The following is a 23,193-nucleotide window of genomic DNA, read 5'->3' on the forward strand; positions in this document are numbered from 1 at the left end:
CGGATTATTTTAGGCCCCCAAATCTATAAGAATGGCTTGGGCAGCAGGAAATAGTCTTTTTTAATGTATAATAAATATTTAACAGACGTTGTGGTCATCTCTAAATTAGCCAGGCAGTGCCAGCTTGTGGCAGACTGTAACAAGCACCGGTGTTGACAATTACATGCCGGTGCTGAGCACCGGAAACCACCGGCCCAAATTAAGCACTGAAGTATTCTAAATCGCAGTGCTGATACCTCAACGTAAGTTGCTTTGCACAGTATGATGTATAGGTTTCAGTTGAGACTGGATGCAGAAACCAGGAATTGAGGATATGCAATGTGTACAGTATTAGACAGCACACTCAATTACTGCATTATACAGTTGCATATATTTATAATAGATTGTATATATGTGCAGTTTCAAGCACAGAGAGATTAATTTACCCAGAATCCCAGAATGTCTTTGCTTAAATAATAAAAACTGGTATTATCACCCGAGACTTTAGGTCAGCCACAGAGCCACGTCTTCTAATGCTTATTCAAGATTAATCCCCTGGCAGTGCTGTAGGGGAAAAGGAGAAGCTTGAGTAATGTCCCCGAGCCCCTTTCAGATGTTTCTTTCAGCTGTTTTGTCAGCACTCCCCATTCAACCAACATCCCTCACCCGCAGCGCTTTGACAATAGAGGAGTATGTGTTTGCTATGCCATTTGTTAATGGGTTTGTTTTCCTTGTCATCAATGACATTTCCCAATGGAGCCTTTATAGCAGGCGTCTCCTACTGTTTCTAAGATGAGAGCTACTTCTGATCAATGAATATCATCCTTAGCATAACACTGTTACAGTAGTCGCCATTACGAGTAGTTTACATTTGTAACCACCTCATCTTGGATTATGGACAGGGCTCCTGGTTTTATGGTATTTAAAAAAAATATGTATTTCCATCTGTATTTATCCATATTTATTTTTTGTCCATCTTATCAGTATTTATTCATATCTATTTTGAGTTATGTTAACAAATGAATTTGGAACTTGTATATTTCGATGTTTATTTAATTGATACATGTGCACACATACTTCACCACCTTTCTGGTTTTAGCACATTAAAAAGCCAAATATAAGAAAACAGCCAAATGAAAATATAAGCATTAGAACACAAACAAATATTGAGATATGAAGTTATTTAAGGAAATCTCATCCCATTTTTAGACTCTCTGTGCTGTCAATCTGCACAGCTATTGGCCTGGAATTCATGAGTGAATCGCTTAAAAGAAGCCCAATTATCTGTAATTTTCTGTGTTTAGAAATTAATACAGACAGGAAACACACTATTGTCTGTATTTATGTGTAAAAACGGAAAACTGGGAGCCTTAATTATGGATAGCGGCAACCCCCTGTAGCCCCAAATTCACGCAACTCCGCTCTGGCTTTGCTGTCAGTCTTTGTTTGGTGTTCACTCACACAACGTGACATAGAGTGAGATGCCTGCAACATGAGCAATATCTGTTCAATTTTGTTGGTTTGAGAGCGGGGAAAGGTGGCCGTGTGGTAGGTTTCCACTGTTGCCTGAGCTGTCATGGTAAATGTGTGTGTCAGCATGAGGAGCTGCCATTGGCTTGGCTGGCAGAACTCTTGGGGTTCAGTAGGTGACCAGTGTTGTCTCCTTCATCCTGTCCAGACCCACTCTGTGACCAAATGAGCTGGGATTCACTTCTGCAACCTACTAGTCTCTACTGTGCTGCTCGTTGGAGACCCATGCTTTACAGCAGTAATTCCTCAGACTATAATGTTTGGGATTTATTATGACTCGTAGCGTTAATTATGCATTTATTTTAAATCGATGGTAATTCCCCCTGTGAACATCTCCCTTGTTTTAAGAATATAGCATGTTGCATTGCATGTTATTGCATCACGTTCTATTACAACGTGTTGTTAGAATGCGATACGTTTACATCGCAAGTCATTAGATCGACTTGCTGTAGAGGGCGCGCTCGATTTAGGAATAGTATAATTTACTATTCCAACTCCAGCCTGCGTGACAGTAAGGTAGGTGTTGGAATAGTAAATGATACTTTTCCTTGGGTTAGAGCACCTCCTACAGCACGGGTACTCATAGTACGGCCAGCGGCCCGGCAAGCCTTCCTTGGCGGCCCGCGGACCTTGCAGACATTGTACCTGTGTTTTTTTGGATCACAGGTTGCAGCAGCGCAGAACTATGGGGGCCGGGCGATTCTTTTAAAGCATATTCACTTGTTAATGAGGCTTTGTTGTATTTCACCTCTTCTTAGCGCCCCTGTGTCTCCACTCTGATTGAGTGGAGATGCAGGGGCGCTAAGAAGAGGTGAAATACAACAAAGCCTCATTAACAAGTGAATGGTCTTTAAAAGACCTGTGAAGTACTCGGGTGCGGCGGCTCCCGGGAAGCAGTCTCAGCGCGGGGTGAGGTGACAGCGGTTGACAGGACAGCAGGGTGAGGTGACGGAGGGCAGCAGGGAGTGAGAGCAGCGGGTGAGGTGACAGCGGGAGGAAGACAGAGTGCAACAGAGGGAGGAAGACAGAAGGAGGGAGACAGAGAGGGAGGGAGAAAGAGAGGGAGGAAGACAGAGAGAGGGAGACAGAGAGAGAAGGAAGGAGAGAGAGAAGGAAGGAGAGAGAGGGAGAGGGAGGGAGACAGAGAGAGGGAGGGAGACAGAGAGAGAGGGAGACTGAGTGAGACAGAGGGAGGGAGGGAGACAGAGGGAGACAGAAGGAGAGAGGGAGGAGACAGATGGAGAGAGGGAGGAGACAGATGGAGAGAGGGAGGGAGACAGAGCGAGAGGGAGGGAGACAGAGAGAGAGGGAGACAGAGAGAGAGAGAGGGAGGGAGACAAAGGTGAGGGAGACCGAGTGAGGGAGACAAAGAGAGGGAGACAGAGGGAGACAGAGTGAAACGGAGAGAGAGGGAGGGAGACAGAGAGAGGGAGGGGGACAGAGAGAGAGGGAGGGAGAGAGAGAGAGAGGGAGACAGAGAGAGACAGAGAGGGAGGGAGACAAACACAGTGAGTGAGATAGAGGGAGAGCGAGAGAGAGAGAGAGAGATAGGGAGGGAGACAGAGAGGGAGACAGAGAGGGAAGGAGAGAGAGGGAGATGGAGAGAGGGAGGGAGACAGGGAGAGAGAGAGGGAGGGAGACAAAGGTGAGGGAGACCGAGTGAGGGAGACAAAGAGAGGGAGACAGAGGGAGACAGAGTGAAACGGAGAGAGAGGGAGGGAGACAGAGAGAGGGAGGGGGACAGAGAGAGAGGGAGGGAGAGAGAGAGGGAGGGAGACAGAGAGAGACAGAGAGGGAGGGAGACAAACACAGTGAGTGAGATAGAGGGAGAGCGAGAGAGAGAGAGAGAGATAGGGAGGGAGACAGAGAGGGAGACAGAGAGGGAAGGAGAGAGAGGGAGATGGAGAGAGGGAGGGAGACAGGGAGACAGGGAGACAAACAAAGTGAGTGAGACGGAGGGAGGGAGACAGAGGGAGACAGACGGAGAGAGGGAGGAGACAGACGGAGGGAGGGAGGGAGAGAGAGAGAGGGAGGGAGACAGAGAGGGAGGGAGAGGGAGGGAGAGGGAGGGAGACGGAGAGTGGGAGGTATAGGTAGGGAGGGAGGGAGACAGAGGGAGAGGGAGGGAGACAGAGAGAGGGAGGGAGACAGAGAGAGGGAGGGAGACAGAGAGAGAGAGAGAGAGGGAGGGAGACGGAGAGAGAGAGGGAGACCGAGAGAGAGAGGGAGGGAGACAAAGGGAGGGAGACAGTGGGAGGGAGACAAAGGGAGGGAGACAGAGGGAGACGGAGGGAGATGGAGAGAGAGAGGGAGGGATAGGGAGGGAGGGAGAGGGAGGGAGACAGAGAGAGAGGGAGACAGAGAGAGAGGGAGACAGAGAGAGAGGGAGACAGAGAGAGAGGGAGGGAGACAGAGAGGGAGGGAGGGAGACAGAGAGGGAGGGAGACAGGGAGGGAGACAGAGAGGGAGGGAGACAGAGAGGGAGGGAGGGAGACAGAGAGGGAGGGAGACAGAGAGGGAGGGAGACAGAGAGGGAGGGAGACAGAGAGGGAGGGAGACAGAGAGGGAGGGAGACAGAGAGGGAGGGAGACAAACACAGTGAGGGAGACAGAGGGAGAGAGAGAGGGAGAGAGATAGATAGATAGATAGATAGATAGATAGATAGATAGATAGATAGATAGATAGATAGATGGATAGATAGAGAGAGATGTGTGTATGCCGGGTCTGGTGGCTGCAGGGGCCTGTGTTCAACCTCATTGTCATCGTTTTTTTTTTTTTGCTCTAGCCCCGCTCCCTTCCCCACTGCCCCCGCCCCCACCCGTGCGGCCCTCAGCCACAAACCACACTGTAAATTTGGCCCCCGAGAGAAAGTTTGTGAGTACCCATGTCCTACAGTAAGTCGATCTAATGACTTGCGATGTAAAGGCATCATGTTCTAACAATGCGGATGTTGTAACGACAGCGTTGTAATAGGAACGTGATGTAATGGCAGCGTTGTAAACGCTGTTTCCCTTGTTTTAAGAGCTACTCATTTTGTGATTTTTCTAGGTCAGTTTAGTAGGTCTCTGTTCTTTGATATTCCTGATTATAAATTCAAGGTGTACTTCCGTGTGGTTAATGTATGAGGGGTACAATTAAGATAATGATTTTGTCTTCTTGGAAAAATGGGAAACAAAATATGTCAGTTTCTTTCTCTTCTTTCTCGTTCCTGCCACTTACCCCTTTAAATTTGTCATTTATTTGATGATACAACACCTTTTAGCGACTGCTGCCTATGCTTATTTAATGCAAATTGCAAATGGTTAAGTGATCATTAATGGTAATATATGTATGTGTGTGTGTGTATATATGTATGTAAAAATATATATATATATATATATATATATATATATATATATATATCAGTATTTTAAAATGGAGACCTTCTGTGAAAGTCACATTTGTAAAAGCTCTTACTGTTTGAAGTGCCTATGTATTCACTTCTCATGTAATGAGGCCTCATTTGTATTTTATTCCAGCAGGGGATGGAAGTTCTTCATCTGATAAAGCCATTAAGTCGTCATCTGAAGCTGCTACAAAGAGACCCATTTCCGAGAGCGCAGGAAGATCAGAGGCCTACAAGTCGATTTTCACATCACACAGCTCGGCAAAGCGCGCCAAACCGCCTAACTGGATTACTCAGACAGCAAACTATTACTGAAGGGCACCGTGGGGTTGTAGCACATACTGCTATTTGAGAATACAGCATTCCAGATGTCTTATTGTCGCCTTTGCAATAAATGTGCATCAGAAACTAACATAAGCTCCAGCAGTTTTCGCCCTGTTTTAATTATAATAAAATATTAATACACAGACATTGAGTAGTGTCCTTATTAATGGGTATGTTCAACTTAGTGTTTTATCTTTGCACATCTCTTCAAACCAGTGCAACTTTAAAAAAGTTGGTGTCTTCATTCTTGTACCACCAATCAGAAATGAAACCCCTTTTGTCCTTGCCCCATAAGGAAACAGACTGACACAATCTCACTTCACTTGACCCTATTAAAGAACTAACGCTTGCATTTTTTCCAAACATAGCCTCGAATGCCCCAGTGGAGTCAGCTCTGAAAATTGGTGGAGTTTAGACTGATCTGTCTGATTGGGATTAGTGGACTGTGAGCTCGGGAGGTGCATCTCCCAATATCAAGTACAAAGACTGGCCTCATGCAGCTGCAGTGAGTGATGTGCAATGATTCTGAAAACAAAATCTTTAGCTGAAGCAAGCGTGCATTTCCCAGAATGCTTCAAGAGGAGGCGAAAATGTTCTTCACCACCACACTTCTTCAAGTGTGGGTTAGCAACATGCATTTCATGCTTTTCTTTGGTCCAGTAGCAATCCTGCCTACTATCTAGAAAACCATCTTTCTACTTTAGAAAAAAGGATTTGAATAAGGATATCCTGCTCTAGTATTCTAGCTGTAAATTCTGTGTAATTTTAAGGATGCATTGACAGATAAACATCATATTTCGTTAATGTTCAAATACTTGTCACTTATTCAACAGAATTCAAGTATAAGGTCACTTCAAATGCATGATATTGAGATATTTTTTATAGTCAAAACACTGCCGTGATCTCAGGTTTCCAGCAGATATTGCTTCCTACTTTCTGTTTTCTACCACCAGTTATCTGCATTTTTCTCACCAGCTCCTCAAGTGCCCAGTGGTATGGGGGGTTGACTCTGAGAGCTGACACGTGTAGCTGTCACCTGGACATAAGTTGCAGCTCCATAAAGGCGCCCCACATAACAGCTTATTTTAACAACTTTTTTCATCCTTTTTCTTGAATCTTTTGCTTGTTTGATCACAAATTGCGCCCAAATTTTGGTTCAAGATTTACAGGGACTTCCAGTGCAAGATTTCAGTATTTGGGCTGTTTTGGGCAAGGTCAAACCTCCTGGTGATTCAGTTATGCTTTAGCGTGCATCCAGGAGTCATTTGCATGAGAGCCAGATTTTCCTCTGACTATCCATCCACAGTAGTGCTCCTCAATGTCATCATCCAAGATGCAGAATGACTTTGATGTCTGCAACCCCAAAGAGTCAAGGAATAGACCGCAAGTGGAAGAAGAAAAAGCAGAAGAGGTTGCATTTGAACATGGATTGTTCACCCACAAGCCACTGAGGTTTTCCTGAACCAGCATCATGACCTGGAGTGGGCTTTGGCATTAAGACATCCAGTGTCTGCCTTTTCAGATGAACCCCAACCTGTTCTTGAAGCTTTGGATAAGTATGTTCCCCATCTTCTTTTGCACTAGGGCTGAGCTCAAGGATGTACATGCCTTTTATATTGTAGTTGTTCAATTAAATGTAAACCCAAACCTAGACCATCCCATCACTCTGTCTTAGGATGCGCCTGCATGGTCTTTGCCTGTCACCAGCAGCTTTATTTCCGATTCCACGCCCTCCCCCATTCTTGGAAGCTTCAGCCCCAGGACCAATATTAATTCTTATTTGAACACTACACCTAAGACTGCTATCAGGTCTCAGTCTTCAATAGGTTTTCCTCATCCACGGCAAGAAGCAGTTTTCTTGTCATATTTATTGTGACCGAGGAGTATCTGAGTCCACCCCGAATCCCAATTTAGGGTTTTATGTGAATGTGTAGAATGAAAGTGCATTATGTTCTCTGCAAGCGAATTATTTTCCAATCCCATCACGTTAGGACCTTAGAGGAGTTTCCTCCTTAGCCATTGCAGTGAAGTTAGTTGTGGTGTCATCTAGCTTGGACTATTGTCATAGTCTGTACAAAAGTCTTTGGACACATTACAAAGAGTACAAAACTATTCACACGTATGTTTACTCTAAAATGGTATGTCCATATCATGCTTGCCCTCAAAACACTCTGCAGGTCTTCTGATTAAGAAGAGTTTTCAGAATTCGTATATAACCCTCTCCATGGACTCACCTCCCCACTGCTTGACCAGGTTTTTCCTCCCTTTCACCTTTCCATTTGCCTGAGATCCGCCTCTTCTAACCTACTGTAAGTATGGTGTGTATATATATATATATATATATATATATACATATACATATATATATATATATATGTATCTTGGATGCTTGGTTCAAACTGCCGCTATTCCAGAACAAAGGGCACGTCGTCCGTACGGATCAACCAGGCAAGATCCGTTACAAATCCACAATATTTCCAATCACCAAAGTAAAAAGATGACGCCGTGTCTTGCTGATAGACCAATTATTTAATTGTCAGCTGCTGGACGCGTTTGGCTTGTCCTGCAGGCTTGTTCACCAACAGTATACAATAAAGTTAACCACCATTTTAAACACACGAGAGCCGTGTCACGTGAGTAGAACTACAAACGTAGACAACAGACTAGTAGTTTTTCAATTGTGAACGTTTGAATGCAATGTTAATCCACGTATATAACTACAAATGTAGTGAAATGAAATTCTAATTCAAAAATTCATTAACCCTGCTAAACATCCAATTAGACCTCACAATTTTATGAGTGACTAACGCAATGAAAGCGGCAAATATGGAATGCAAGCTGGTATTATTACTCAATTAACAATACACAATCATGGTCTTGGCCTGTGCCCTGAATATCGGGTAAAAATTCACATTCACATTTAGTGTATAGCCCCAGTGGGCTTAATGGTAGAAGCGGAAATACTAACAAACAATCTGCATGTCTAATGCTGTGTGACAACTCTAGAGTGTTCCACCCAATGTGAAAAAATAATCATAGACTCAAAAAATTATAACATACCAAAAACATTTTTTTGATATATGAAAATGGTTAAAAACATTCAGAAAGGGAAAAAGCTAGCATTCATTGAGACATTTATAGATGAGTATGGAGATCCTCCTCCATGTTTAAACCAGCAGGTATTTTACAGTTTAATTTGAATATGTATGAGGAAAATCAGTAATCCAGTTACTCCTGTGATGTACCTAAATCCAAAGATACATAAAGATCAAGTTAATCCCCCAGGCAGGCCAATACTTTCTGCCATTAACAGCGCTCTAGCCAATACATCTAAATTCGTTGATTCTTTTTTGTGCCCCCTGGCCAAATGTCTCCCGTCTTATATTCAAGATACGGGTGATTTTTTTAAAACGTGTCTATGATCTACCATGGGAAAGTGATTTTTTGATGGCATCGATTGATGTAACAACTCTGTATACCAGCATTAAGCATGCTGATGGCTTGAATGCTGTAAGACACTTTCTTGACAATAGACCTGTGAAATTTTGGGCACATACACAAATGTTGATCGAAATGACGTTATTCTGTCTTAAGAACAACTATTTTCTTTTTAATGGGGAATTATTCCATCAAATATGCGGAACAGCAATGGGAACCTGCTTCGCCCCCAGCTTTGCGAATTTGCATATGGGCTGGTGGGAGGAGCAGGTGGTCCAGAAGTTATACCCTGATGAATGGCAAAACAATGTAATGCAATGGAGCAGGTTCATTGACGATTTATTCATGGTATGGAAAGGCTCAGAGGAATCGCTAGGCGAATTTATTAAAAAATTGCACTATAATAATTTGAATTTAAAATTCACCAGTTCGATCAGCAATTCCAACATAAACTTTTTAGATCTGTCCATTTTCATCAAAGATGGCAAACTTGAAACTGCTTTATTTCGCAAGCCGTCGGCCGGCAACACATTGTTGCATGCCAAGAGCTTCCACCCTCAAAACTTGATTAAATGTATCCCCTATGGGGAGAGTCTGAGAACAATTCGCAACTGTAGCAATCAGGAAAGTTGCAAGGAAGAATTGCAGAGATTACAGACTCGTTTTAAATCAAGAGGTTATCCTGATCAGTGTGTCAATTCAGCGATTTTGAGAGCAAGAAAGAGATCAAGGGAAGACATTCTTTTTAACACAAGCAATACTAAAAAGAAAAAAGAAAGTTCTAACATAAATGATTGCAGGATGATAACTACTTACAATGTGCAGCATAGGAAAGTAAGAAGCATCCTGGCCAAACATTAGCATTTAGTACGGAGCGATCCAATATTAAGTAAAATCGTCCAAAAAATACGCAATTAATGTTTAGACGAGCCAAAAGTTTTAAACAAATGTTGGTCAGCAATGTATTGAAAACTCCCCCTACTAAGACAGCAGCAACGATGTGGTTAGTTAAAAAGGAAGGATTTGTGAAATGCATGAAGTGCAAAGCATGTGTGCATGGCATTAACACTGCAATGTACACATACGGTTTGTCCAACAAAGAATTGAAGACAAATCCTATCTGGTGGCACGACACTTTGAACGGTATCATCAGAAAACTACAACCGGGCAGTCCTATTTTGTAATTGATGCAGTTAAGCTCAATAAGAGAGGGGGTAACCGAGAGAAACAGCTGAGGAGATTGGAATCCTCATACATAATCAAATTAAACTGTAAAATACCTGCTGGTTTAAACATGGAGGAGGATCTCCATACTCATCTATAAATGTCTCAATGAATGCTAGCTTTTTCCCTTTCTGAATGTTTTTAACCATTTTTATATATCAAAAAAATGTTTTTGGTATGTTATAATTTTTTGATTCTGTATGATTATTTTTTCACATAGGGTGGAACACTCAGAGTTGTCACACAGCATTAGACATGCAGATTGTTTGTTAGTATTTCCGCTTCTACCGTTAAGCCCACTGGGGCTATACACTAAATGTGAATGTGAATTTTTACCCGCTATTCAGGGCACAGGCCAAGACCATGATTGAGTACTGTTCATTGGGTAATAATACCGGCTTGCATTCCATATTTGCCGCTTTCATTGCGTTAGTCACTCATAAAATTGTGAGGTCTAATTGGATGTTTAGCAGGGGTAATGAATCTTTGAATTAGAATTTCATTTCACTACATTTGTAGTTTTATACGCGGATTAACATTGCATTCAAACGTTCACATTTGAAAAACTACTAGTCTGTTGTCTAATACACTACATTTGTAGTTCTACTCGCGTGACATGGCTCTCGTGTTTATAAAATGGTTGTTAACTTTATTGTATACTGTTGGTGACCAAGCCTGCAGGACAGGCGAAGCGCGTCCAGCAGCTGACAATTAAGCAAGACACGCCGTCGTTATCTTTATATATATATATATATATATATATATATATATATATATACTTTTAAAAGAGTTGTGGAAAGCGCCTCAGTCCACAGGGCTCAACCCTCAATGAACTCCTTATTTCTATCCTCGGGATTGGAAAAAAGGTTGAGGTTCAGGTATTTTCAGGTGTATTTAATAACCAATCTCTTCAGCACAGCTAGTTATAGACAGATATTTAATAGTGAGTAACTGATTTTTTTATTGTTTCGAGTTATTTTAAACTATAACAAAACCAGTACACAATATATTATATTAAGTATCTGTACCCAGAAATAGAAATCCACATTTGATACCCGTCATAATAGTGATAAAAACGTAAAACGTAAGTTTATTCCAGTTTGCATGATTAATTAAAATCATAGCTAACATTACAATAAAGAGAGGACCCGGAATTTATAAAGCAGTGTCATGCAGATTACAAAAGATACCGCTGACATGTGAAAAGTATACACTATCGCATGATTAATAATAATCGCATAATAGCATAACGAGGCAATTGTCATGAACTTAATAAATGTTGCTATAAGTTGACACGTCATCTTTCAGACATTCAATTGCAACTGTTTTGCAGACCTTTACGCTCAACTGCCTGAAAATTGGAAGAAGATAATATTGTCTAAGTGAACTTAAAAAAGGCACAAGCATAAAATGTGTAAAAGTGTCTCATGCTTAATGCAGCTTCCAGGTCAGCGAGGGGCCATTCCTCTCATTCAGCCATCAGCTGTACTATGGTGTCCCGCAGTGCGCGTTCTTGGCACTACGCTTTTTAACATTTATGTGTGCCCTCTATCAGATATCACATGTTCCTTCGGTTTCAAGATGGAATCTTATGCTGACGATCCCCAGCTGACTGTTGAGATGTCACCAAATATGGACTGTGTTTTCATGAGACTCAACAGCTGCCTAAGTGTCTGAGTGGATAGCAACAAGCTGTCTGAAATTGAATGGTGGAAAAACTGATGTTCTGGACTTGGGAAATATCTCAACACTCTGGGATCAGATCTATGGGCCATCTCCCTTAGGAGAGCACCCATCCCCTATGTCAGAAATAAAAAGTGTAGGGAAGACCCTGAACAACCAACTAATTATGGCATCCCAAGCCAAAAAGGTGGCTGGCAGCTGTTTTGGCCTTTTGAGAGCCCTGAAAAAGGTCTTGAAATGTCTCCCAGTAGAATCACATAAAATTGTGATTGAAGGTCTAATCCTGTCCCCCCTTGATTATGGCAACTCGGTGTACTTAGGCAGCTCAAATTCAGAAATAAATAAACTCCAGATTACTACATAAAACGTCCGAAGTGCCAGTCAGACAACCGTACTTGTATACTTTAAATGATATTAAGCCAAACCGCAAGTGCATTAGTTAGGACTTTACTGTAAAGTTTATAGCAAGTGACAAGTATATCCGTAGAAATAGTGGTTGATAGTGAGGAATTTTCAGGTCAGTGTGCTTCTTGATGTTAATGGAGCATCATTCCTCATGAGCTGACAAGAACATTGCTTGCTTCATCAGTGCTTTTGCCAGACTTTTCGGGGGCAAAAGTCTTCAAAAAGTCTCTTGCAACGAGATGGTCTGAGGCTGTCTGTATAAGCTTGTAGGTGTCAGATTGTGGATTATGTGTAATGTCGCACAAGTTTTTTTTTTTAACCCCCATCTCAGCTAATTCAAGCTTGGAGCACATGGATAAGAAGCTGGCGAACGATGCATACTTTTGTTGGATTGAGTTGAACTCCACGCTGATCTGTGCTTGTGCAGAACATGCTGGTAGCTTAAATAAGCGCCTTTAGCATTGGCATTTAGCCTGGTCAAGCCAGCTTGTAATACGATTCAGATGAACAAATGCTCAGTATGCCAATGTGGGCATTAAATTGCTTTCTGTGACTTTGAGGATTGCTGTCATGTTCAGGCCAGAGATATTTCAAAGTAGTCACTGAAAAGCAAAGGTAAGGGCCTTGGCTGATGTTACTAGAAGCTCTATGTACAGGGGTAGGATGGCAGTGTTCATTAAGCCAAACTCCTAGGAACTTGATGCTATGTGCTCTTTCAATCTTCTGGGCATTTATATACCAAGCACCTTTTTTGATTTTCTTACTTCCGAAGACTATTATCTTAGTTTTCGATGTATTAATAATGAGTTTATTTTTCTTGCGGTACTCGGCCAAAGATGTTAAGGCCCTTTGAAGACCAATTGCAGCTTCATCTGAATATTATCGCATCTGCACCTGCTTCCCTTGGAGTTTTAGTGTAAAGTAGTTAGCTCTGCTGAGGCGGTCATTCAAATCTGAGAGTTACAGATTAAAAAGTAAGGGTGTCAAAATACAGCCTTGCCTGAGGCACTGGTTGGTGAAAATCTTGGCTGAGTAGGCCCATTTTATTGTCATTCGTACTTTGACCCAAGTAAAGGTGTGGAGGCTCCTAATTGCATCCAATTGACGTGGGTGGATACCCCGTGCATCCAATTTGGCCCATAGCCTGAGTCTGTCTACTTTGTCGAAGACTGTTGCGAAGTCAATAAATGTACTATAAAGCTTTTTCGCCCCCGTTCTAGTCACATTCTTGATCAGGATCGACATGCATAGTAGGTTGCCCCTTTTGAAATTCAGTCTGTGTGACGGGAATTAATTTATTCTGTTGTGCCCAAGTTTCCAATTCCTTGTGGAGTATTTTCGCATAGCATTTTCCCTCCACATCCAAATGGGCGATGAGTCTCAAGTTTTCATGCTTATTCCGTGCACCCTTCTTATGTATTGGGACTAGGAGGGATCTGTGCCAACTGTTGTGCTGTCCTGGATGTACAGAATCTTGAATTAAAGACTTAGTCAAGTACAGCCGCAACACCAAGGTGCCAGAAAAAGGTGAATAAATTCAAGATATTTTTTATGAATTACGCATATAATAAAATTACTGATGGCTCCCCTACACCCGATTAGTTAGTCTTGATAATATTACTCATTAGTGAATCACAGTGTTCTATCTGGGCGTGCAGCTCACCATCCTGTCATGGAGATGGAGTAAATTACTCTGTCCCCATGGTGGAGTGGCCGCCCACCTAATTTATAAATGATCGCTAAGCAGGGGGTCATTTAGGAAGGCATTGGCAGCAACTGACGTCACAGAGGTCCCTGTCAATGTGTTTTACTGTTAGCTGCAGGGCTGTGTCGGAAGGACACAGCCCTGCAACAACCAGTATTCTTTTTTTCTTTTAAATAAGAAAATCAAGAAACTTGATTTTCTATTTGAAAAGAAAAACATATAATGTTCCCCTCGCCCTGGGAGTTTCCTCACATGGTGGGGGGAGCATTATAATGATTTTACACTAAAAAATGACTACATGTCCACTAATCAAAATTGGGTGGTCAGAAAAGTTTGGCCATGGTGGAGACAGAGCAGTCTCTGCTGTGGCCAAAATGAAGGTCCACCCACATTTAAATCGTTCGGGCGGAGCTTTACTTTGGCAGTATTTAGTATACATATCGCCAATATATACATTCTGCCCTGTGTCCTAGCGTTGCTTGTTAGCATTCTGTAAAATGCAAAATTCCCAATTAGCATATTTAACACACTAAAATAGTCTGTGTATTATAGTTATTCATACAAGAAGCCTTCCTTAGTGGTTCAACCCACTACGGACATTTTAGTGAAAACACATGTTTTTTTCATGCGTTGTTTTCAACAACTTGATGCTTCTTCATGTTTTTTTCTTTTTTTCTTATAATGCTGAGCACTCCCCCTCTCCCCCCCGCAATGCTGTTTCTCTTTTTTAAAATTGTGGGACCTGCCTCAAACTCCCCTTTCTTTCTCCTTACTTATTTGAGAGAGTTTAGTGTAGTTCATTTTTCTTCCTCCTTATGTTCCCCCGAATCCCTGTGCCTCCCCCCTAAAATGCCTAGCATTTTTAGATTCTTACTATGTTGTCCCTGCTTGGTCTCTGAACCTCCAACTAACCCCACTCCCACCCCCCTTTCCAGTTCTGCATTTTTTAAATGGGAGATTCTCCCAAACAACCTTTCACTTTTACCTCATGTACCTGAGTAGTTGATGTGGCTCCTTTTTCCTTCTTCTTTCTGCTACCTTCTTAAATTCCCTATTCCTTGATTTTTTATTAATGAACTTATTCATCATTTCGGTTATTATTCGATATTGTTATTTTTTAATAGGGCCCTTTAGTAACTTTCTGTAGGCACCATTTACCAGACAGCCTTTAAATGTCTGGTTTCGAAAGACATTTTGTGGGTTATACCAAGAACGTAGAGTGGGCTCTCAGCCTGCCCCCTTGTCCCATTGGTTGGCTTTGTTGTCACTATAGTTTGCTTGCCTCTTATTTAAGTTCTTCCATCTTTTTCTTGTGTTTGTCCCTCCCTTGGAGCATGGCCTGTTAACATACTTTTGCTTGGCTGACTTCTATGCTTCCACTGCTCACTTTTTGGTAACAAACCTTTTTTTGCAAAGCACTCCATGAGAATGGATGTGTTTTCCAGCTCTCCCTCTTCTCGCTTGCAAAATACCCGTCCCTTGCACTTTGTGGTGCTCTCTCTCTCCTGTGGTGTTTCTTCTTTTGTGCTTTAATACCCATCATAGGCTCTATGTTGCTCTTTCCCTCGTTTGCAGCATTTCCACTTCCCCTTCCAAGCAGCTTTATTTTTTAGTTAATCGCCCCCTCATACTCCTTTGTTGCTCCCTCACAACTCAGGAGCATTAAAAAAATACTACTTAAAAAAAATAATTAAAGTTGCATTTTTGTGCAGGGTTGGGCAGCTGCCATTTACTGCTGGGTGCTCTGCTACAGGAAAGGGGCTTTGAGACACTTAAAATTCTTTTTTTTAACATTTACTTTTCTGATTGTCGTCTGCCATATTAAGAAGAAAACGACACCCAAGACATAAAGTTGGCACGCTCATACATGGTGATGCATGCATGCATGCATAACACGTGTGCCTACAGAATGATGCGATCGCCAATATCGGCTTTGTCATTGCGTTTTTTTTTTTAAAAACGTATTTTATTGTCAAATTGCACATATATTGCAGTGCTCTGCACCCCAGAGACAACTGCAGTATCAAACATTACAGTAGCAATAAAGTAATCGACTTTTTTAGAGGAACAACTAAGATACATGACTATATATATCAATAAGAATATCGGGTACGGGTGATTCTGTAGCTTGTATAGTAACTGAGGAAGCGCTAACATCTTAAATATTGCAGATCTACCATAGTGTCAAAGGCATGCGCGACCAGGTTTTGATATCTGCACGGACTCGCTCCCATGTCAGTGCCAGATTTCGCTCCCAGGAGATGGCCGGCACATCCGACAAACACCCCCAGATATCTGAGACCCCCCACCGTTACCTGAATCGAGGACGCCCATGCGCCTACCTGCACCCGATCCCCTAGGACCCACAGCATGGATTTGCGAGGGTTCATATATAGCCCCGACGTTTCCCCGAAGATCTGCATGATCCGCAGGAGCCGTGGCCCCGTTCTGCCCAGGGCTGTAAGGAAAAAAAGGACATCATCAGCATATAGTGCGATCCTGTCAGACAGACCCGGAGTCCACTCAAAGCCTCTGATCTGTGCGTCGATGCGCACCCACGCCGCCAACGGCTCCATAGCCAGGACGAATAAATACGGCGACAGGGGGCACACCTGTCTGGTGCCCTGCCTGATGGAGAAGCTGGAGGAGACCGCTCCTGCCACCCTTACTGACGCAGTCAGATCGGTATATAGGAGTAGTAAGTATGACATGAAGCGTGGGCCCAAATTAAGTCTGCGCAGCAGTGCGAACAAGTATACCCAACTTAGGGAGTCAAACGCTCTGTCCATATCTGCTAGGAGGAGCGCCGCCAGCTCCCCTGTCTGTCGGACTGCCGTAATCGCAACATGCGCCCACCTTATGTTGTGCCTGGTCGCCCTCCCAGACATAAACCCGGCCTGGTCTGGGTGTACAAGTATTGAAATGTGAGGTAGGAGGTGGTTAGCCAACGCTTTGGCCAGGACTTTAGCCTCCATGTTCAGGAGGGAAATGGGATGATAGGAGGCGTGCTGCTCCGGGGACCGACCAGGCTTGTGAAACACCACCACTTCCGCGTGTCTCCAGTCTGGGGGGAGCCGGCCCTCCTCCCTGGCTTCTTCCAAGGCTGCCCGATAGTAAGGGGCCAGCTGTAAGTTGTACCTTTTGAAGAACTCACTTGGGAACCCTTTGGGTCCAGGGGCCTTCCCGGGGGTTGAGCTCACCCAGGGCCGTGCCTAGCTCCTCCTCCGTCAGAGGGAGCTCCAGCCGATCACGCACCTCATCCGACACTGCTTTGGGCGGCAGGTCCGCTACAAATTTGTCAACAGTAGACTCCGGCAAGCACTCCTGGGGGGCATAGAGATCCGCATAATATGTAGCGAAACTCTCCGCTATGGCCATAGGGTCCGTAATCTGTGTCCCCGCCTCATCCAAAACACCCGGGAGGGCCTGGGAGTGAAAAGTGCCTTGGCAAAGCCGATGTAGCATCTTGCCGGACTTGTCCCCCCATTGGCATATCCTGCTCCGTGTCGCTAGCCAAACTTGTCGGGCCTCGTCCATCAGGAGAGCAGCAGTCGTCTCATTGCCTGCCCCTCGGCTCTGGCGCTCAAGCACCTCTACATCTGCCTCCGCCCGTACCAAGTCTTCCCTGCGCTTCTTACGGGTCGCCACGCATCAGGCTATGTCCACACCCTGCAAGGTAGGCTTCAGAGCCTCCCACAATATCCCAGCACTAGAGACAGACCCCTCATTGATGGTGAGATAATTTGCGATCGCCTCGCTCATGTGCTTACCGTACTCCTCACTCTGCAGGTGTTACACCGAGAGGCGCCAACGGAATGGTTGTCGCCCTCTGCCCATGCCCACGCCCTCTGCCCATCTGAAGCTCAACAGACACTGGGGAGTGATCCGAGAGACCGCGGGGGAGAATCTCAGCCAATGCCACCCCACCAGCCATCGTTCGGGGAACGAAAACGTAGTTGAGTCTGGAGAAGGACTTATGAACCGCTGAAAGATATGTGTACTCCTGTTTGTCCCCATGCACGTGCCGCCAGCCATCTACCCAGTTAAGACTCCTCGTCAGAGAGTGTAGTTTCGTGGGTTGGCCACTGCCCAGGCCCCCCACGACCCTACTCCCGTCTTTGACCACATCCATAACATCATTCCAGTTCCCGCCCACCACAGATAACACAGCTGGCATGTCGGCCCATAAGGTAAGTATCTTCTCCACCAGCGTCCACTGTAAGGGGGGGCATATACGCAACCCAATATCAGGGGGTCCTCCCCAATCATCCCCCGAATGAACAAGTAGCGCCCCTGCGTGTCAGCCCACTGTTTTACATGTATATATGAGACTCTGTGATGTATCAGGATTGCCACTCGCCTCGATCCCCTCGTGAACCCGGCATGGAAAACCTGCTGGAACCCATATTGCTGTAGACACAGGGCCTTTGTACCCATTAGGTGTGTTTCCTGCAGCAAGAGGATGTCGGCCCTGGCCCTCTTTGCCTGACTAAGGATAGCCCCACGTTTAATTTTGTCCAGTGCCCAGCGCACGTTCCAACTGACAATGCGGAGAGTACCCGGGGACACCTGACCCCTGTCAGACCGGCCAGCCATTAGAGAGCGGGCATAGCCATAAAGCAGACGGGGGACCGCGGAAGTGTGTGTGTGTAGTGTAGTGGACCCTTCGTGGATGTGAAACTCGTACCCTGAAATAAACCCCCCCCCCAACAAACCCCCCACCCCATACTTCAAGAACGCTGAAGTATCTGTCGTGGCAGGATTGGCTGCCAGTCCCCAACGGGGGGATGAGGGCCGCCCCAGCCAATGGGTCCCCAACTTACAGCCCATGTCTTCCGGGCATATCCCCCACTAGTACCAGACAGGTGGGGATGCAGCCTACATTGGGACTCCCCCCGACACATTTAGAGCAAAGCATTCACCAAGTTCAGCTAGAAGAACACCACGGCACCACCTTGTGAACAGAGGTAAAGGTTCCAATGCCTGTTGTCCAGGAGCTGGGCCCCCACGGGAGGAAGCCCCGCAGGACATGGAGCGTCCCCGGGATCGAGATCGTCTATTACCCCTCCGCTGCTGTCCTCTGTGTCCCCTCGACGCCACCTCACTCGATGAAGAATCCGACTCCCGCCCAGGCGGTGTGTGCACACTTACTCGAACCGTTTCATCCGTCCATTTAAATACCTCCTCCAGGGTGTCAAAGAAGTGGGTGCGGGAGCGGTACACCACCCGCAGGCGAGCCGGGAACAGGAGGGCATATGGGAGCTTGAGATCTCTGAGACGGGCCTTCGCTGCCATGAACGATTGGCGCTGTTGCTGCATCAGCCACGTGTAATCCGGAAATATTAGGATACGTGTATTTTCATAGAGCAGAGGTTCTTTGGCCCGGGCCTGCTTCAGAATGGCATCGCGATCAAGATAATTTAAGAGTTTTGCTATCACTGGCTGTGGGCGGGCCCCCACTGGGGGTTTCTGGATAAGCGCTCTATGGGCACGCTCCACCACGAAGCACCGGGACATGGCCTCCGGAGGGAGCCAGCTTTCGAGCCATTGTGTAAGGAAATGTTCCATGTTGCCATTTTCGCATCCCTCCGGAAATCCAACAACGCGCAGGTTATTCCGCCGGACCTGTCCTTCTGCATCTTCGACTCGTAGCGCCAGGCCCTTCTGAATATTCTCCATGCTCGCCACCTTTTGCTTCAGAGCCGTGACATCGTCTTCTACGGCTGATATGCGGGTCTCCGCTTCAGTGATACAGGACACTGCATTCCGCAAGTCCTGTCGCTGTAGCATGACGTCCGAGCCCACTGCCCCGATTTTGGCATCCAGCATGTCCCTGAATTGAGTAATCGTCGCCATCAGGGCCGCATTGTCCGGAATGGCCTCCTGATGATCCCCAGTAGCACCAGCCGCCACTCCTGGGCCAGTGAATTTATCAATGGGCCCATGTTTGGTCGAGCCACCGCCGCCCTTGTCCCTCGTCATGTCGGCCTGCAGTGGTCTCCCAACTTGTTCGGACAACGCCAAGCCAGGTGCCGAAGTGGCGACTCCCTCAGCGCAGAAACACACCGACCAACTCTGGCCCTGATCTAGCTCCGCAGGGGAAATGCCCCCGATCCAGGGCCAGCAAGCCACCCCAGGAGGCCATGTCCAGCAAGGGCCCCCCTACGAGGTGTACGAGGTCCGACCAACCGAAGTCGTAGTCACACTATTAGGCAATAGGGGGGCCCCCCTCCTTCACCAGCACACCCCCAGCTGTGTGGTCCTGCTGCAATCAATATCCCTGGGGCTCTACGGTCTGACCGACCGTCGATGCGGGCGTGCCCAGGAAAGAGAGGGAGGGGTGCCGAACTTCTTACGCTCTACCCCTGTGGCCCGAATGTGCCGCCGATCTCACACTGTGGGGGGGGGGGGGGGAATAGGACTCCCATTTCAGCAGGTCACGAACCTCCACACCAGGGGCCCTCTCTATCCCGGGGCGCCTGCCGTCAATAAATATCACAATGCCCCAGATGTGCAGCCGGGGATCGCCGTACCAGCCCCTCTGCAGCCCTCCTCACCTGCGCGGCCCGACCCGGCCACCGAGCCTCCTTATCCAAGCCCGCACTATCTGTTATAGGGCCGCGAGGTGCCGGCCTATCTTAGGGGCCGCCGACGTAGTCACACTTCACCACCAGGGAGCCCCAGGCTGATCTCCGTATCCGCCGGTGATGCAGCACGCCAGTCAGCTGCCGTCAGAAGCTGTCTGGGGGGGGTAAAGAATGAGATATTGGTCCCAGATGGTGAAGGGGGGGCTCCGGATTAATTCCCCCCCAAAGTATCCCACCCGACTGTGCCGCCGGTCCCTGGGTGGTGCCAGAGGGGGGGCGCCGGCAGAGGATACTCGGCCGCGCCCATCTCCTACATCTCTGTCACTGCTGCCCACACAATCAGCGAGCGCGCCAGCCACTAGGAATCCTCGTCGAAGGCCGCAACTCCCGCCCCGGTCCTCCACTCCTCACCGGGCCGACCCGAGTCAGCCGCCGTGCTCTTCCTCACAGCTCGTCTCCGGCGGCGTCACAGAGCCTCCCTGGGCCGGTCCGCCCCTTGATTTCCGCCCCGTCTTCGGCTACCCGGGGGGGGGGGGGCACCCAAGGTCACGCACAGCACCTGTGGGCAAGAGCATGAGTCTCCCGCAGCGCTCCGCTCCCACCGGGCACGCCAAACTCCACGCTCCGGCTTCTCTGCTGAACACTGGGCCGCTCCTCGTGTGTGGCCCAGACTCCCCGCTCCAGCTGTCTCGGGTGCCGCGATTTCACGTCATGTGACACCTATAGTAGGTCAGTGCTCGAAAATCACCTCCAGGAGCTCTCGGGGGTTGGAAGGAGTCAGGATAATTGCAGGATATATGTAGGGCTGCACGGAGCTCGCCTAGCACACGTCCGCCATGATGGCTCGCTAGGCCACGCCCCCCTTTTTTCTTTTGTTTAATTGATTCTGAACAATATCGGCAAAAGCATTTTGCTTTTTAATGATCTTGTACAGCCTCACCAAAAAGCATTGCTAAAGGCAAGACCTGTTGGCCTTGCCAATGTTTGTTTCATATCAGGCTGTATTAGTTTAGTCGTTTTTTTTGTCAGTATATGGTAAATCTGGTCATTCAAAAGCAAAGATATAGAATATAAGTTAGACCCTCGCAATCCTGTCAGAAATAACATTTTGCAGTCATTGCCTTCAAGCTGAACCATAGAAATGTGTATGGTAGAAGTATAAGAAAACATATTCTTAAAAATGTATTGCAGATGTATGAAGTACAAACCTTTGATTTAAAATGTCTTGAGCAAAATAGAGCATAAGAAGGCACAATGTACCATGGGTTTTCCTCTGTTGAGAACAGCTCTAAATCATTCAGATGCAAGGCCTTAATCAAGTTGGCATTAACTGTTCTTTTAAATTTTTCAAATGTTAACAATGTTAACTTATGTTTCTAACATCTGGACAGCTCTAGAATGCCCAAGATTATTTCAAATAATTAGCCCATGGATTTGGTTTTTAGAATTGCTGCCTGAAAGACTATCCCCGTCTCGCGCCCTGCCAGATTGTTTAATCTTTTCATGGAATTAGGTTCACCATATCTCACCTTGTAACAGTATTTCACAACACTAGCTTTATGTGCGTATGTTTGGCGACTGTACCCCAACAAGTCCAAATGAGTTTACGACTGTGCAGCGGAAATTGGAAGCACAAATACAGCTTTAAACCTTAAACTGCGAGTTTTAAGCAAAATCTAACCAAGTGACTAACTAGCCACAAAAGACTTTTTGAGCATTGGATAAGGCGGGGATGAATTTTGCTCTATTTACGTTCAGAGTATCCTGCAGCGATAGTGTGGGACTTGGCCCTTTTTGGCTAAAGTTCCCTAAACTTTTTGCTTTCCCCTAGACCTTTTTTCTGACATGTGTTGCCAGCTTAGATGCTTTGGACACTGCCACTGCTAAACGTTGTCAAAGTGCAAGTGCTCCCTGTGTAGAGTATAGTGGACATTGGCTGTCCATTATTGGTATTTTTGCTTTACTAGTAAAGTCCCTAGTAAAGTGCACTATGTGTGCAAGGGCTAATAATGCAAATGCTACTGGTGGGCCTGCAGCACTTATTGTGCCACCCACTTAAGTAGCCTAGACAAGGGAACTAAGGCCTGCCATTGCAGGGCCTGCGAGCAGTTTCCTAAACGGCCATGTGCACTTACCAGACCCTGCCCTTCCCTTTCCATACACATCAGGCACCCCTATGGTAGGTCTAGGGTACCCACTGGACAGGGTGCAGTGCATGTGAAAGGTGGGACATGTGCCAAGGTGTGTACCATGTCCTGGCAGTGGAATAATCTCCATTTAGTTTTCACTGCTGAAAGGCTATCTTGCCCAATGGAATGGAAATGCTGTGTAATGTGTTTTCCAGCCTATTTTTCCAAAGGCTTAAGATTGAAAGGTGAAGTTTAGTATGCCTGAACTCACCTTGCAATAACACATCTTTTTATAAAGATGTTGTTTGCATTATGTGTTTGTAAGCCACTCTTTCAGAAGTGGCTGGGTTTTTGTGCTTTAAACATTTCTGTGTGTCTCTGCCTGGTTGTAGATTGACTGGCTGGATTTGAAAGAGATACGTTCTGAGGAATGTCTTGACCCAGGGGAGGAGGTGAGACAGCACAGGCTGACTTGCATCTGGAGTGTGTAGGGGAAGGTGTAGACCCAGAGGTGAAGAGGCCTGGGCTGGTGCTTTAAAACAATTGTCCCATCTCCTGTTGAGTGATTGAGAATCCAGACCCCCACTAATCAAAGGAAGAAGGTGTCACTGGTAGGGAGGCACCCAGAACTGGTTTGAGCAGGGGTCAGTGCCCCCTGTAAAACAAATACTTCAAAGCCATTGAGGGGTACAACTATGCGAGCTGAAGCCCCTGAACTTTGGAGAATGGCTAGATCAAGTGTGAACAAGACTAGAGGTACTTCGTGGATCAAGAGGAACCTTTGCCAAGGAAGAAACAACTGAA

At 45.9% G+C, this 23,193-nt stretch overlaps 1 protein-coding gene across 1 annotated transcript in view; it reads left to right on the top strand.

Annotated features, from left to right (window-relative positions):
• RTF2 (replication termination factor 2) overlaps positions 1–5,363 on the top strand; it is a 399,848-nt gene extending 394,485 nt beyond the window's left edge. The window contains exon 9 of the mRNA XM_085619275.1: positions 5,028–5,363. Coding sequence (XP_085475401.1) covers positions 5,028–5,209 — 182 coding nt within the window. The 3' untranslated portion in view covers positions 5,210–5,363. The remainder of the gene's footprint in view (positions 1–5,027) is intronic.
• Positions 5,364–23,193: the final 17,830 nt, after the last annotated feature.

The sequence above is a fragment of the Triturus cristatus genome, chromosome 7 (genome assembly GCF_964204655.1).
Source record: "Triturus cristatus chromosome 7, aTriCri1.1, whole genome shotgun sequence".
In the NCBI taxonomy this organism is placed as follows: Eukaryota; Metazoa; Chordata; class Amphibia; order Caudata; family Salamandridae; genus Triturus; species Triturus cristatus.